General features: G+C 36.7%; 1 protein-coding gene across 1 annotated transcript; it reads left to right on the forward strand.

Annotated features, from left to right (window-relative positions):
- The first annotated feature begins 605 nt into the window (after positions 1–605).
- Positions 606–17,449, forward strand: LOC140839367 (chromatin modification-related protein EAF1 B-like). The gene is given in 24 exon segments (XM_073206021.1): positions 606–920; positions 1,726–1,805; positions 2,169–2,247; positions 2,250–2,374; positions 2,473–2,527; positions 2,605–2,702; positions 2,790–4,101; positions 4,216–4,335; positions 4,460–4,615; positions 5,308–5,499; positions 5,694–5,774; positions 6,773–6,830; positions 6,913–7,421; positions 7,963–8,026; positions 8,111–8,304; positions 8,376–8,429; positions 8,550–8,630; positions 8,770–8,907; positions 11,320–11,436; positions 12,486–12,577; positions 12,694–12,909; positions 12,994–13,360; positions 15,023–16,668; positions 16,961–17,449. Coding segments are annotated over 21 exon segments (5,622 nt in total). The 5' UTR covers positions 606–920; positions 1,726–1,805; positions 2,169–2,214; the 3' UTR covers positions 16,583–16,668; positions 16,961–17,449.
- The last annotated feature ends 226 nt before the right edge of the window (positions 17,450–17,675 follow it).

Here is a 17,675-nt window from a genome sequence, read left to right on the forward strand (position 1 = left end):
TGTAATAATCATCCTTCTACTTTGTTTTTTCCATTCACCTGTCTAATTATAATCAACATCTTTCGAAATTAGAGAAGTAATTCATGTCATTTGTGAATCGATTTTCTATCGTTTCTTTTGTTTAATTACTTTATTTTTTAGCATCTTAATTCGAGGAGGCTAGAACCAACAACCAAGTCGGGAATTCACGTCTGTTAGATATAATCTATTTTTTATTTTATTATTTTTGATATGTTTAACTTGACCACTGATACACCCGCACTTTCACAAAATTTGCATCACACATTCCTTCGCCCAAATAAGAAAACGGGAGGTTTCGTCGAACCGGAGAATCAAGATAACCCTTGGAGGATGGCTCAAAGCTGAGCAAATGCAAGGGAAAATCCATTTTAGAGGTAGCAAACAATTTGTAGGGTTACGTAGAGTTGTTTTTGGTTTTTATATGTATTTTATTTGTTTGTAACTTATTACAAGACTAATTATTGACGGTGAATAAAAATAAATTTTAAAAAGGAAAATCGTAGTAAACAGTTTGTTTGACAGGGATGAAGAAAAATAAAGACCCAAAACGAACGTTAAGAGAAGCCCAATGTATCTGCCAATCCAGCCCTATGATCCCAGAGATCCGGAAATTAATTTTGCGAGCCATTTTAGAATAGAAGCCAAGGGGAAGCAGCAACGAGCACGAACAGCAACCCGAAATCACCCATTATTCTTAATTACTTGTATTCAGAACGCGCATTGGCTCAAATATAGATATCCAATTCTCGTATCTTTGGGAGATTTATTTCATAATTTGGCTTATTTAAGGTCATAAATGTTACCCCTTGGTTTGAGCTGAGGTACAGAAAAAAGATTTGGAAAGGCCCTGCATATCGTAGCCCTAGGTTGCAATCTATTAGTGGTTGATTGCAATTCAGGTAATATATGCAAATTCCCACCTCCGGAGCCCTCTAATACGGAGCTCTGCTTAAGTCAGCACCGACCCCTGAAAATTTTAGTGCATTATCTATTGATATGTTTCCTTTTTTTTTCCTTGAGTGGATGTGGAATTGACTATGTTGTTCATTTAACTTATTTTAGTTGATTTGCATAACTGCTTTGTGGTGTTGAGCTGTCTTGCGACATGTGGGCTTGTTTTGCTGATGATCAACGTTTCATTCCTGCGGGAATTCTGAATGATTGGTCATCTCCAACATGTTATGTTCTGCTTTTGGATTATTGTTACTCTCATTGTTTTTCAGTTGCGTAAGTATGCAAGCTGCGTCTGGGCACATCGTGTAACATGAATGTGTTTTTAAGCTTTTTTTTAGGTTGAGTTCATGAAGCATCAATTTCTTATATCCGGACAGGTTTCTATGTTTGCAGATATTTCTCTAATTTTCAGATAAAGTAACCCTGTCTCTGCATCAGTGACTTGTTTTTGTTGAATCATCCAATAAATGATGTGCAACACTGGTGGATCTAATGTTGATAGGGCACAATGTTTTTACTTGTTAGAAAACAAATAAGGGGAAATGCATGCAGTATGCAATATTTCTCTACATATTGTTTTTCTTAGCTTCACATATTCTCCGACTTTAGGAACTATTGTGGCTTTTCTATGACTTTAGGTTTATCAATTTGCTGTGTACCTTTATGCATATACTTTCATTTTCACTACAATTTGGCATGGTGAATTTTGGGCTTCTTGGGATGTTGACTTCCCTATTTCTTTTGTTTTAGCTCCCAAAGTGTTAGGCTCTGTCCTTGGGCTTCTATATTTCCACCTGGCATTTCAGGCTTGTATGTGATTGTTGACTCAGGTGTGTGAAGATTTTTGATTGGAAAATTGTAAAACTAAATTAAATGTCATTTCATGGATAAATGACTTGAACCTTTTGATAAATTACATAAACAAAAGATGGAAGGTACAATGCAACTTAACACTTATTTTCGTCTCTATTTGATTTCCATTCACCTGTTTTTAGATTAATTAATATTTTTGGGCTTCATCAAAGATTCGAATCTATATTATAATAGTAGCAAGAATATGATATTCATATCTCATTTCTTTGGTTATCTCTTACTGAACTTCTAGTCTATGGAGTATGTGCTTCAGTTATTTACTTTCAATATTTTCTTAATTCTTTTCTTTTCTGATTGTTTTTATGTTTTTATTTTTTCAGTGGTCACTTTTGATCTTTATCTTATGGAGAGGATAATCTGAAACTAATGAAGTATGGAATGTATGGATGTTGTTCACTTCAACATCTGTGAGCTTAGCCAATGCTGAGTTTGATTCTATGGGAGACATTGTTGAAGGTGGAGTTGGTATTCCAAACAAAACGTCTCCACGAAGAACTGCAATTCAAAAGGTTCAAGTAGAGCTGAGGTAATGCTGATGCTGCTTGGATTCTATGTGCCAAATGCTTAACTGTCTTTAGATTTTATTGTTTTTGACATGGACTCTAAATATTTCTTTTGAAACAGGCAAGAGTGTGATTTTCGCGATGAAAGGAGAAGAGAACTGGAATTTCTTGAAAATGTATATGTTATTACCTTTGTTCGTTTTTCTTGACGTATATCAAACAATTTACAATGCTTGATTCTTGTTGTTTGTAGGGTGGAAATCCCTTAGATTTTAAGCTTGAGACTGTTTCTTCAGTGAGTGTTCAGTCAACGTCATGTACAGATCAACATCCTGTTCTATTTGAAACCGGGTATTTCCATCATATTCTTGTGGTATTTGGTTATTTTGTATTCAAGTATTCATATCTACTTTATTATTTTCTTTTGACATCATGTAGTGAAGCAAAAGTTAGCTTTGCTGGTACCGCGTTGCCTCATGGTGACTCTGCAGAGAGTAGTGGTAGACCTGGGACACCTCATGGTGAGGCCAGTAGTGCTGATAATCTCATGTTATTTGCCATTGAACGCGAGGTGTCTGGAAGTGACCGGTCCTCATTGCACCTTAGTAATAGCCATGTTGTGCCATCTGAACAGTCATTCCAGACGGATGTGAGTCATAAAACCATGGAACATGGGGATTCAGCTGCTTTTGACCTGGCTGGGAAAGCATACAAACGACGGTATAGGTCTCACACAAGTCGTGACGGAACCAGGTCCAGTTCAACGGATGTAAATCCCTCATGTGGCAGTCTGAACTCTTCTTTGCCTTTTTGCCATGGCCCTAGGGATATTAAAGAATTTGTAGCTGATTCAAAGTATCGGCATCCAACATCTAACTGTAATTCAAAGTCTGTAAATCCTATAGGTGATATCCATCCTAAGATGGTATTGACAGAAGGTCAGAGGGATACAGAGTTTAATTATGTGAAGGCCGTCGAATTGGGCAAGGACCTTGTTGAAAGAGTTTCAATCGATCCTGCCTCTTCTACTATGGCTTTTGGTAACCCTTTGAATGATCAACATAACCAACAATCGCTCTCAGTTGCTATAGAAGCCCCTAAAAAAATATGTTCCGAACAACCTGAGGTGTTCCAGCCGATGGAAGAAATAACTTCTGGAGTGATTGAGTGTCAGCCAAGTATTACTTTTGTGAATCAATCTAGTTCCTGTCAGTTGAATGATTTTAGCAAAACTGAGAGGGATGAGATTACATATGATTCTCATAACAATACCTCACGCACCATAAATGACATGGGTTCTGATTTACCATGCACTCAAAACAACCCATGTGCTGATGGAAAAACTGAAAAAGAAATATGTAGGATGAGAAAGTTTGATTCCAATGGTAACTTGAAAAATCAAACCCTAGCTGTGGCCCCAGTCGTAGAAAGTGATGGAGTTGCAGTTGTAGAAAACGAAGAAGTTGTAACGGAAAAGAAAAAGACCGAGAATTTTGAAAGTTCTGCCCTTTTTGTTGAAAAGACTATCTTTGCCTTTCAAAGCCAGCAAAATGGTATTGCACGCGAACCTCAGGAAGAACTAAATCAAAACGTTTCTACTTTAAAAAATGAAGCAAGGAACCAATTCAACAGTGAATACAGAGAAGCCTGTGGGATCAATGGATCAGAATCAGGGAGAAGGCCTGCTGTCCCAAAATTTGGTAGTGTAAACGATGAAGACTCGATTTTGAAAGAAGCAAAAAACATAGAGGTTTATATTTTTGCTTTCTGTTTGCTTTGTTCCATTTGTTTATGGTCGAAGAAATTTTTTATGTAACTTGTTGGTGGGCACAATATCTAATATTATTAATAATTTAATGGACAGGAAAAACGGAAGAGGATCATGGAGTTATTGATTGAGCCTTTTCCTGTAGAGATTCATGTGAAATCCAAATGGGATTTTGTGCTTGAAGAAATGGCATGGATGGCAAATGATTTTGCACAGGTTTGACTTTGTATATGCTTTGAGCCTTACTTTGTAGTTTCACCGATTCTTCTGGAGCATTTTTCAATCCTTATTTATTTGAAATACATGTGCTATTTCTTCTCGTTTGGTTATCTATATGTAGGAGCGTATTTGGAAAATTGCTGCAGCATCTGAGTTATGTTATCGAGCTACTTTTAGTTCTCGATTGAGAAAAAAAGAAAAAATTTCTGGCATGGAGGCCAAAAAGGTCGCTCATACACTGTCGAAAGCTGTTATAGGGTTCTGGCATTCTGTTATGGTAACATTACTGTATTTTTAATGGATGCAATGACATGCTTTATGTGTTTTTAGTGCATCTGGTAATTGGTATTGTGTGCCATTGGTTGTGGTTCAAGCCTTTTTCTTCTTTTCAGATTTATTGCGTTTCAGTTCGGATTTATTTACAGCATGATGTTTAAATGTTCAAGCTGAAAACAATTAGTAATTTTGTAACTGCAGTACAGGTGAATAAATGTCAAAAGTATCTCATACATACATGCAACATGGCTAGAAGAGTTTGACCATGTTCTGACTTCAGAATGTGTGTCATCTGTCATTTAATTTTCATCGGTGACTTCTAGTTTGCAATAAAGCTCCTAGCATTGTCTAGAATGTGTCGTGATATGTTAGAATCTTATAACTGATAAAATTGTTTTTTTTTTCCGAAATTCTTTTGCTTTTTATGAGGTAACTTACTACAGTGATGTAGAATTTGAAGATCCTTCTTTCAAGAGGTGTGAAATTATTTAGGGGTTAAATTTCTTTGATTTTTTGATGGAAAAATCTGCAATTGAGGGTTAGAGGAGTACTGCATGAGGTATCTCTGGGGATGGGGTGAATTCAATTAAGTATTTATTGCCATCATTGATATGCCTGCATTTTGTGATTGTAAAGAACAGGGAACTTCAATGTTTTGATCATGACAATTTGCAATGTTGTTGTTTTTGGAAGGAGTCAAGCAAGGAACTTGATGATCAACAAAGTCAAAAGACTGGTGCCTTTTCTGTTCTGGCTTATGCAGTGAGATTTCTCAAGTATAACACCTTAAATGTTCTTGACAATCGAGCAGAATTCCCACCAACACCAGATAGAACATCTGACTTGAGGACCCTGGATGTGTCATGGGAGGAAAATTTAACAGAGGTATGATTGAAGTCAAATATCCTCCATTGTTTATATGATACTCGCCCTCCCCTCTCTCCTTCTGCCACCCAAATCTATCTTCCCAGACGATCCATCAAATTTTGCATGTTCTATCATGCGGTGCATGCGTTCTTGTGAAAAGCTCTGTAGTTTCTTGGTTTACTTATTTAGTATATTTTGTCATTATCACTCAGGAGAACCTTTTTTACATCATACCTCCTGGGGCTATAGGGAAGTACAAAAAGTCAATTGAATCTCATGTGGCTCGGTGTAAGGTAAATGCAGCTCTCAGTTTGTGTGCATTATAACTTACGTGGATTTCCTAATAGTTCATTGTTTTTTTTTGCCTCAATTTTTGTACTCTTTCCTTGTCTGTTAAGGTTTTCCTTTTCCAGATATTTTAAGGTTTCAGAGATTGTCTTATTGGGGCTTTGTTTATGGGGCAGGGTATTGAACTGGCTCATGATATACTTCTTAGGCGATAAGAATGTCATGTCTTTGACGGAGGTCCATGCTATGTACAGTTATAGCATTTTGTGTCAACTTAATGATAATTTTAAAAATAGTTTATTCAATTGCAAGGTTTAGGCTAAATTTAGGTGGGATAAATTTCATTGCTATGTTAGGGCACATTTTAATCCGAAGTTTTATGTCAAATTTTATTTTGGTTGAAGGCTTTCTTTGATTTGAAACTATCTTTGTTGGTTTGTCATTTTATAGTTTATATATAAAGGACAACCTTTATGTTTTTAGACATCAGATTATGGGTTGACCACTTTTCTGTTTGTTATTTAGCCTTTTCTAAGGAACTGGAGTGTTTGTATAACATCTAGTTGAACCACAGTTTTTCAATTTAATGTTCATTATTAAGACGACGGGATGTTTATTGACTTTGGAGTCTGGTGCTAACTAGAGTGGTTTGTTTAGTTCTAAGGTGCTATAAATTATTGGTATGAAGTGTTACTCTTTTTTATGGGTTTTGTCTTTTTGTTAATTAATAAATAATGTATATAATGTTTTTCTGAGAGTGAAATGGTTACCTATCACATTATTAACAATTACCTCGAGGAAGAAAACACAAGACAGCTGTTTTACCTCTGTCCTTCATGCCTAAAGGTCTGTGTTTACTGTCATAAGCTAAATTTCAAGGAAAATAGATGAATGAGACATAAATGTAATGGGTTGATAGTTTTGCATTTTACTTTGGTTTCTTTTGCGTCTGACGTCGTTTACTTACCTTAGATTATATCACGTTATTTGTATCCTTTCTCAGAGAATTGGAGCCAGCGCACCGGAAGAGGTGGAGACATCTGCATGTGATACTGCAGCAGGTAGATATATGTTATAACAGCTGCTTTTTGTAGTTCTGCCTTTGATATTTACTTGTTTTAACAAGATTGCTTTTTGCTGTAGACTTTGCATGTCAAGAAAATTTGTACGAGGAGGAAATGAGTACATATGACATGGCAGTGGCCTATGATAAGAATAAGCCCGCAAGATTTTGCCAAAATAAGCGGAAACAATTGACACATGCTTATGGTGCTCGATCTTTTGATGTAGATTCTAGTCTATTGGCCGTACGGTATACTGATAATAAAATTCTGAGACAGCCATCTTCTTTAATGGTGAAAAGGCCTTGCAGCAGTCTTAATGTTTCAATACCCACAAAACGTGTGCGAACTGCTTACAGGAAAGTTATGAGCCCTTTTAGTGCAGGAACATCTGGATGTATGTTGCGACCGAATAAAACAGAAGCTTCAAGTGGTGATACCAGTTCATTTCAGGATGATCACAGTACCCTGCATGGTGTATCACTTGTTCCAAATAGTTTGGAATCTGAGTTGGGTGGGGAGTATGGAAAGCAATTACCATTGGACACTGCAGAAGTATCAACAAAATCTAAGAAGAGATCAAAGCATCTGGTAGGTGATTGGTTTACTTTCAAAAACTGTGGTTCTATGCTTGTCATATTATTGACTTAATGCCCAACACACAAAGATGGCCGGTTGAATCTAGTTTTCAAAATGAGTAGGCGTATCAATTTGCTTCACTAAAAAGAAGACTTAAATCACGCTTTGGACAAACTTCGATTGCCATGGCGGAATCTGTATTCATCATTTTTTATTCTGCTAAATAATTAAGGAAATAATCTTGAATTTAGGATGATTGGTAGGAGCAAAACCAAGGGCAAACACATTTCACCACTTAAAATCGGCATTCATGTTGTGTTGCTGCGCATGGTTGCAACACTTCCTGTTTGAATACCTAAAAGAGTTGTTGCAGAATGCTCTGTTTCTTCACTTGCTTAAAACAAGTTTACATACTTTACTGGCTCTGGGAAAGAATGAGAACATGCATCCATATTTATGATTTAGTTGTAGGGATCATTTTCCATTTGAAAAAATTATTCTTGTACTCTTTATGTTTGTCAATTGAGACAAACACTGAATTTTCTCTTTATAGCTTCAGAGGATTAATTGGAAAAACGAATCAGACAGTTATCAAATTGACTCTAATGGTGCTGAAGGTATAGTTTTGTCTCTATTGAGCCAGTCGTCGTATACCATACCAAGCATGCAATCTTTGTCGTAGTTATATTTCTTTTTTGAAGGTTTTTTGGTTCAACCCATGATGAAGATGCTGAAGATGCAGCAACCGCATGACAGCTCTTTTGATGATATCTTACCAGTTGGGGGGTCTGTTACTTCTCCAGTAGCCTCTCAGATGAGTAACATGTCCAATTCAAATAAAATTATTAAAGTGATTGTTGCACATGATAGAGGGAGGAAACCTAAAGCTATGAAGGTATGTTTTGCAGAGTGCTATTTCTTTGCCTGTTATCATCTTATTATACTTTATGGTTTGATTTTTATCAGATGCCTGCTGGACAACCAGGTTCCGGGAGTCCATGGTCACTTTTTGAGGATCAGGTTGATATCGTATTTATATGCTATATTTGTAAACAAATTGGTATTTCTTGTGCATGAGTTGTAATTGTCTCATTCGTTTGGAGGTTTGATCATATGAATGTTCTGTATTGTGTTTGATAGGCACTTGTGGTGCTGGTACATGATTTGGGCCCAAATTGGGAGCTTATAAGTGATGCTATTAGTAGTACTTTGCATTTCAAGGTAATCTGAGTTGAACTTCATACAAATCATTCTTGTAGTTTTTCAAAATTTTGGTATGATCTTATTTGAGTGAGTATCCTTTTGTTCCTTTAAAATGCATTCTTTCAGTAAATCTTATTACTTTGTTTGTTTTGATCAGTGCATATTTCGTAAACCCAAAGTATGCAAGGAACGTCATCACATTTTGATGGATGGGACTAGTGGGGATGGGCCTGATAGTGCTGAAGATTCTGGGTCATCACAACCTTATCGTTCTACTTTACCTGGCATTCCAAAGGTGAATTTTCTATTTATTTCTGGTTGACTTGTGTAAAAATACAGTACTTGGCTGCATTTGAAGGTCGGTGTATATCCGTATCAATTCTTTATGTATACCTCAATTGATGATCGATGGGTAGGAGTCAAAAAATGAATATTTTGAGAACCATGATCGTCCTAACACCCAAAATTCGATGAAACAATGAGCTGACATCTTTTTTTTTCAATGGGCGACAAGTGTCCCTTATAAAGTAATCTCAAAAGGGCTGGATTAGGGATGAAATGGGTCAGGATAGGAGTCGAACCCGCCCTATTTGGGGTTTGGGTCGCAAAACGGGTGGACCCGTCCCGTTTTACAAATATATCAAGTTGTATTCTTTAACAAGTATGTTAATGTACCTAAAGAAACTATACAATACATTCTGCATGTACGAGAATATATTAAAATTTATTTAATATATTTTACATAATTCTTTGTTTATCTGTAGGTAATTATTCGTACAATGATGATTTATAGTTTGTTCTATTATAATTGACAGGGAAGGATAATTTTATAAAAAATATGCTCTCGAGTCAAGAGTTACTAGCTATATAGCTTGATTGTGTTCATTTTGTTATAAGAAAACCATTAATTAGGAAATTTTTTTAATCTAATTTTCGTCATCAGTGTACTTTTTAGAGGTGAAAGATGTTGAAAAATATAATGAATACAAGTGTCTGATGGGTATGACAAATCTAATGGGTCAAACCTTTTGGACATTAGGTGTGGGTTGGGGTGGATTAAATGGGTTGTGACTTGTGGCAGGTATCAGTCATTCAAAATCTTAATTGATAAGTTATCGGGTGCTAGCAAACCCAACCATTGCGACCCTTAGGTGGGATTTTGGGGGGTGAGGTTAGTAGCGGCTAGGGAGTGAATTATAGCAAGTGGAGTTATCTGTCTTCTTTCCTAACCCGAAATGGAGGGTATCTCCTCCCATTATCCTAGGTAACAAAGGAATATGTCGTACCATACCCGAATGCTATCTGACATCGGGAGGGCCCTGTACTCATCTGAAGTTGAACCGAAAAAGAAAGCATCATATAACAAGCAATGTTGTAGTCCTCCAATAGGAGGAGATATCTCTAAACAAAGTGTAAGATACAAAGAGAGAAAACTGAAGGAGCATGGTTCATGAATCGAATGATAACAATATTGGCGAGCATGTGTATCATAACTTCACTATTTGTTTTCAATGCTTTCCTCTTCTAGTATAGCTATACTTTCCTTGCTAAAAGAGCTTAGACTAAAAATGCACATCATTGTTGATATTTTTGGTAAAATCTTGTTGTTATTAATAAAGGGACAAAACTTCAATTTGTTGTATTATCAAATCTGATATTGTGTTTTGGAATACAAGGGCTTATGGATCATAAAATGCCTTTTCTTTAGGGTTGTTCATCGGACAGTTCGGATTTACAAATGCCTAATATGATATCCAAACCGTTTTATTTCAGTTCCACAGTCTGAGATATAAATTGATCCCAAAATGTGATTGTTTTTTTGAAACACTAATTATTAATTGCTTATTAAATTTAAAAATTCCCTTGAAATCTCTAGAAGAATCAATCACAATTTTAAAATTTTGGAAGACGTATGTTTATTAAAATACACAATTTTAAGCATAGAGCAGCACATTCGTTTTTGTAGCAAGTGGCATGTTGGGTTTGTTCTGATTGAAAAAGGAGAAAAGCGAGAAAAAAGATGATAAAAGAGAAGGGAAATGAGTTGAATGGAAACAGATTCTCAAAATTCTAAATACTTGTTTATTAAAGTGTAGATCTCAAGGCATATTTGGGTGTAAAATACAAAAAAAAGAAGAGAAATTTAAATAATTATTTATTTTTGTTTTTTATACTTAAAACTGAAAACCGAAATTTTATGAACTCAAACCAAAACTCGTCAAATAACTGAAAAAACTGAATATTTCTGTTCAGTAGGTTTTTTCAGTTTTAGCGAAAATTTGAACACTTCTGCTTTTTTTTTTTAGGGTAAAATTCAAAGTAGTGAATATCAACATACAGACTATATTAGTCACTTATATGGCACAAGAGAAATAGGTTGTCCACCTTCCCGGATTTTGTATTGTATATATAATCGATGAAAATCAAACAGTTATCTTATAATGATAAAATTTCTATTTTTGTTTTGAATTGAAATATAAATCATGTACCAATAGCTCATATGTCATATTGTAAGTGTTGTTGCTGCAATAAAATTCCTTTTATTTTTGGGTAAAATGCAAATTAATGAAAATCAGTGTGCATTTTCTTGTATATACTTTTATATTAAATTTGAATCTGAAACATTTTTTTTGTACTTACATTTTCTATTTTTCTTACCATCTATGTGACATCCGATTTCTACATTTTGCTCTTGCGTTTCATATAGGGAAGTGCCAGACAATTGTTTCAGCGTTTGCAGGAGCCAATGGAAGAAGATACTCTCAACTCTCACTTTGATAAGATCATCACGATTGGGCAGAAACAACATTATCGTAAGACTCAGGTATAGTTATTGACTTTATGAAATGCTCAGGGACGCACTCCAGTCAAGTATTGTCTACTTACTTTTGATTTTTTGCAAGCCTTTTCTGTTCTGTATGTTGGAGTTTTTGCTTTGGATACAGACACCTTGATCTGTTTTATTTGGGACTAAGTGTCAGTATTTGTTGTGTTTGTACCATCGATTTCTAGAATTATGTCTTGGATAGGTTGTGGTTTGGTTCGCAGGACTTTGACTGTCTTGTCTCAGGGCCTGTATACTTGGTCCCAAGACCAGTTTGTTTTATATTTATGCACATGCTGCAATTCGGCTGTTCCTGCTGCCAAGGATACGGTCAGCAGTAAAAGGGTGATGGCTATCACTAACGAGCCAAATTCAGAACGAGCAGATGGATAATGAGGATGCACAGTGATTGTGTAGAAAATGCTGACTATCAGCATGTAAAAAGTATATTCGAAGTGTATAGAATGTGTAATATAACAAACAAGTAATATTAACACAAATAAGAGTGGAATCTGAACTGAAACTTGATCATTTGGTTGGCTCAACACTTTTGGTTTAGAATTTTCCGGAGTATGAATTTTGGAGATTTTTTGCAAATGATGGTCGGGATAGTGTGTTTTAAGTCTTTGGACAATGAATGTGATAAAATTAGTTTCTTGTAATTCTTTGAGAAATGGAAAATTATGTTATGATTTTATGAAAAAGTTGAGTGAATAATACTGTTAATGGATAACTAATCTTTGTTTGCAATGTGACTAGTAGATAAAATTCGAATTTAACAAAATGAAATACCTCGTGTAAATATGAATATCCAGATGCATAAACTCATCTTAGATCCCAGACTAACAGTGACTTGGATATTATCACTGGACAATTGGGTGATCGAGACAATAAGTTTCGGAAGTGGGGAAAACATGAATTATACAATATTGGAATAAAATTAAATCTTCACAACATTGGTTATTCTTTGTTTCATTCTGTTTACACTTTTATCTACCTTGATTATCATTTTTCTCTGCTAACATCTTTATTTTAAGCATTATAACCAGGAACCTAAACAACTTCAGCAACCTCACAGATCTCACGCAATTTTGCTTTCCCAAGTTTCTCCAAATAACCTGAGTGGAGGGCCTGTCTTAACGTAAGAAATACAACTGATTGACGTGTTACATTTTTAGGTGGGATTGTTTGTGTTATATCGTGCTAATTGAACCCTCCCTCTCTCTCATTATACTGCACCCTTGCGCGTCTTTGAAGACCTCTGGATTTCTATGATGCTACCATAGCTGGACCAGATATGCTTGCTGTTGGGAATCAAGGGCAACTTTCTAGCGTATTGACTAATCCAAATCACGGTAGTGTAGCCCCAATGCTTTCTGCATCTGGTGCCAGTTCTACCTTCCATGGATCCTCAACCACGATGCTTGGCAATAGTCTTCAATCATCACCTGGCTCTCTTAATTCCACTGTTAGGTAATTAGCTGTTGAGTTCTCAAACTTCTGTTTGGATTCTATTTCTGATATAAAGGACATGAGTTTTTGATTGCTTTGTTGCAGGGATAGTAGATATGGGGTTCCTAGATCTGCATCAATATCGATTGATGAACAACAGAGGATGCAACAATATAGTCAAGTTATATCCAGCAGAAACAGTTCCCAACACAATACGTTCGCTCCAGGAACTCTTCCAGCAACTGATCATGTTCGTATTCTTTCTGGTGGTAACGGGATGGGCATGGTAAGTGGCATTAATAAAAGCATGCCAACGGTTAGACCAGGACTCCAGGGAATTGTTTCATCATCTATGCTAAATTCAGGGAGTACGCTCTCCCCTGTCGTGGCATCAGCAAATGTGCATTCTGTAGTAGGTTCTGGTCAAGGAAGCTCTTTGCTGAGACCTCGTGAACCCTTGCACATGATGCGGGTAAGCCTTTCATAACAAGTATTCCTTATTAACATCACTTCTTCTGGTAATTGGGTTTTTTCAGAAGTTTAGAACTCATAAAAGGTATGGGACTTCTGAAATAATATCATAATATTGAATAACCAAATGCGACAGCCAACATTAGAGTGAAAATTGGAATTTTATTATCACCTCTCCCTTGGTTTGGAGTGATGGATTCTGGGTTTCTACCTGTTTATTATATCAACCTCCGCCACTAAACAAAACACCCTAATGGAACTAAATGGTTATGTTTTGTCGAGTAACTCATATTCCCCTTTTCTTCTCCTGCACATCAATCTCGCCCTTAAGTATTTCAGTAATGGTATTTGGAGTAAGTTTTGGTTGGTAGATCATATTTTTATTTATGTTGGTTTTCCTTTTATGGTGTTCAAGTGCCTTTTGTACATTTGAAAGGCATACCAGTTCTTTTTCGCACTTGCCTGACATTAGTTAAATTTTTGGTACAAGCCACTTAATAGTTAATACAATGAACTTTAAAGTGTCATTGGATGGAGTCATGGACTTCACCTTAAAACTCTTACTGCCAGCTCTACCTTGTTAAAATTATCATTTTTCTATTTTTGGACGTTCGTAAATAATTTTCCTGTCTCTGAAATAGCAAAGTTCGTGTATTCTTTTAGGTTCAAGCAATGAAGCGACACATTACTAACTCCTAATCCCTCTACTTTTAAAGCAAGAAGGTTTACATTCAAATTATTTTTTTATACGTTTATCTAAGCCTTCTTACAAATTCAAATGGTGTACTCATTTGCGTGTGCATGAAAGCACCCTCATATCTGTTATTCGGCATTTTCGATAATTAACTGTGATAAAATTAGCATTATATCTCGATAAAGTATCCATCTCTATGTTCATGGTTCACCACTCTTAATTCTTTCTCATCTTAATGAAGCAAATATTTGGTACTGGGACATATAGGGTTAGAATTTTTTTACTCGTTGGCCTGTTTTACTTCACGAAAAATGTTACTGAACTGAAATGCAGTAAAAGATAGTGTTCCTTCTGTCGTTCTTCAGTTGAGTGGTTGACCATGTTATTTATTTCATTATTGGGCATCGGTAATTACAATCTAAAGATGTAAATTGTCTCATTATTGTGTAATTTGTACTTGGCAGTCTAAAGATTTAAGTTGTGGCACGAGGTTGCTACTGGAATCATTCTAACTCAGTATAACAGATCCTATCTGTTCTGTACAGTAAAAATAAACCAAAAGTTCCCACAATGGTAATGCAGTAGTCCTTCCATCAAAATTTTCATCTTTGAGCTAAAACAATAGCTTAAACTGTTGCAAGATTGCATTAGAAAGAATGATCCATAGAGCTAATAATTAACTGGCAGATACCTGTTTGGTTCTGTCCTCTCCAATCTTATTGGTTTTTATTTAACCTATGTGTGTAGGAGATAGCCATCATACTTTGATTTGTTTTTTTAATAATTTACCATCGCATATCTAGCACTTTTGCAATGGTTGCTGGAATATTTCCAGATGACTAACCGTCCATTCCTGAACAGCAGAGTTACTTCTTTGCTTTGTGCCATTTAGTCTTCTGATTCACTCCGATATTTCTCTGTTTCATCTCTTTGTACTAATAACTTACATGTAATTACCTGGTTTTGTAGCCTGGCATGGTTCAGGGTTCACAGAGGCAAATGATGGTTCCTGACATTCAAATGCAATTGTCTCCAGGAAGCCAAGGAATGCCTCACTTTGGTGGATTAAGTTCCCCTTCTCCGAACCAGACGACTTCTTCACAGTTGTCATCATACTCCCTCTACAATCAGCAGTCTCATCCAGTATCTCCACAACAGCCTCAAGTTATCAGTCCTCATACACATTTTCAGGTATCTGCCAGACCCAATGTACAGCAGCAAGCCTATGCAATTCACTTGGCTAAGGAGAGGCAGACACGACAGCGCCTTCTACAGCAGCAGCCACAACAACTACAATTGGTTGCATCTAATTCTTTGGTCCCACATGTACACTCGAGCCCTCAGTTTCCAATATCATCTCCAGTGCAAACTAGTCCCCAAGTTCAACATGAAATGAGTTCTCCATCAGTTTCTCTTTCCCCTTTGGCATCAACTTCTTCAACGAATTCAATGCCGCAGCAGCAACAAAAACAGCACACACATTCTCAGGGAGGTGGAGGCAATGCACAAACAGGTGGCATTGGATTAACCAATCAGATAAGCAAGCAACGACAAAGACAGCAGCAGCAGTTTTCACTAGCTAACAGGCAGCATCCTCAGCAGCGACAGCTGCGACAACAAGCTAAGGTCTTAAATGGTGTTGGGAGAGGGAACCCGATTTTGCATCAAATCGTCCCAATCGACCAGTCTCAGTTGAATGGCTTTTCAACAAATCTGGGTAATGAGTGTTTGGAGAAAGGAGAACCAGCCACTCCTTTAGTTCAAAGTCAGGGTTTATGTACCGGTTCAACACAGAATTCTGTGCAACCACCTAGGCAGTACATGTCTTCTCAGTCATCTAATCAGTCCCTGCCTCAGAAAAAAGAGTGTTCTGGTAGAGCCGCCTCATCGCCAAAACATCCGCATCAAATGACTTATCATTGTGATACCAACAGTCAAGGTCATGTTTCAACAGTTGCTCCAACCAGTTTGCCTTCTGTCCAGCAATCTATTTCATCGTTGGCGGTGGCTGGTTTAAACCACCCACCGGTGCTGCCCCCTCGAAACTCAGTGAATCAAATTAAATCAACTCTTCAAAGAGTATCCCAACCAAATCGCTCAATCAATTCTGAGCCATTAGTTAAACCACAAGCCAATGAATTTGATACTGGTAAGCACCAATCAAGCGGGCCTTCAGAGATGGATAGACTGGCCAAAATGGAATCAAATGCTGTAAACTCAGAAATAAATTTGAGTTCCTTGGTGTCAGCTGTCACAAATTCAAGCGAGCCAGTGCCTCGGGCTGGCCAAGGGCTTTGCCAGAGACCATCAGCAAGCTCGCCACCTCTTAGGCATGATGTTAGTGCACATTGGCATCAGCGGCCTTCACACGTGCAGCAGTATCAGCCACCAGTAGCCCAGACACAGCATTCCCCACTACAGCGACAGCAACAGCAACCACTGCTTCCTCTCCATTCTCAGCTGCAAACACAGCTTCACCAAACAGTGAAGAACAATTTGTATGGTAACCCCGGTGACACCAGGATATAATGAAGCTAAACCAACTGACAGGGTGCAGAATTGATTGTTCCTATCCATGTTGGGTCCCCACTCACTCTGGGGACAGAAGTGTACAGGTGAGCCATCTTGATTAATCAAGTTATATATCAATTAACATTTTGTGTAGTAGTTTACATACCGAGTTTTCTGCCTAGGTTATCCTTGTTCCGATGTTGGTTCAGGAAGTCAGTTTCCATTACCTTCTGAAAGTCAAATTCTTAACAAGCTAAAAATAAATTTCCGATTTGCTAGCACAATCTTCAATTTTATCTCATCACTCATTTTAGCTGTTCATCATTTTTTTTTAATTTACTTTTAACTTTACTTGCAACTAATGAGAGTACTAACTACGAATTACATTTGCTTCAGTGAACTCATGGTTTTATTAGCGCATGCCATGTTTGCCGAGCACGATAGTTCTCCCTAAACCATGAAAGAGAGACTGGCAGTGTCAATATTTTGAGATGCATCGAGAATTAGCCCTAGATCTTCGGAAAAGATACGTAGGTAGGTGTACAGTCTTTCAACTCTTTTTTATTTGCCTTTTCTTTCGGGTCTTCTCATTTTCCTTGTTGATTGTGGGGGATATGTATATTCTTCATCTGCCCTGCAAATATCAGTCGTGCATTTTGATGTTGGTGGGGGTAGCTATCGATGTTGTGACCGAAGGCTGTCGTATTCTTTTATTTAAGTTATATGCCAATATTTTATACCTACTACTCTTCTTTGTAACTATATCGAAAAGTACTAGGAATTTCTTCCCCAAAAAAAGGTACTAGGAATAGCAATTTGTAACAGTTAAGCACGCATGAATTGATCTAAATGATGGTATGCAAGAGTTGTTGAAATTTCTGGCTACGATTTCTGTATACGTATTATGCCCCATGAGAGCACTCGGCATATAAATGCTTTCATGTATTAATTGCAAATTATTAAATATATTTTATGATTAGGAATATATGGTGATTTAGTAGTCTAAATTTCCGAGCTCCCAAGAAATTGCTCAAGATTGATAAAATAAGGGGAAAAAAAGATATATGTAAGGTCTAAAATTAAGAAAATGTAATTCATCTACGTTCAAATC

The sequence above is a fragment of the Primulina eburnea genome, chromosome 8 (genome assembly GCF_022965805.1).
Source record: "Primulina eburnea isolate SZY01 chromosome 8, ASM2296580v1, whole genome shotgun sequence".
In the NCBI taxonomy this organism is placed as follows: domain Eukaryota; kingdom Viridiplantae; phylum Streptophyta; class Magnoliopsida; order Lamiales; family Gesneriaceae; genus Primulina; species Primulina eburnea.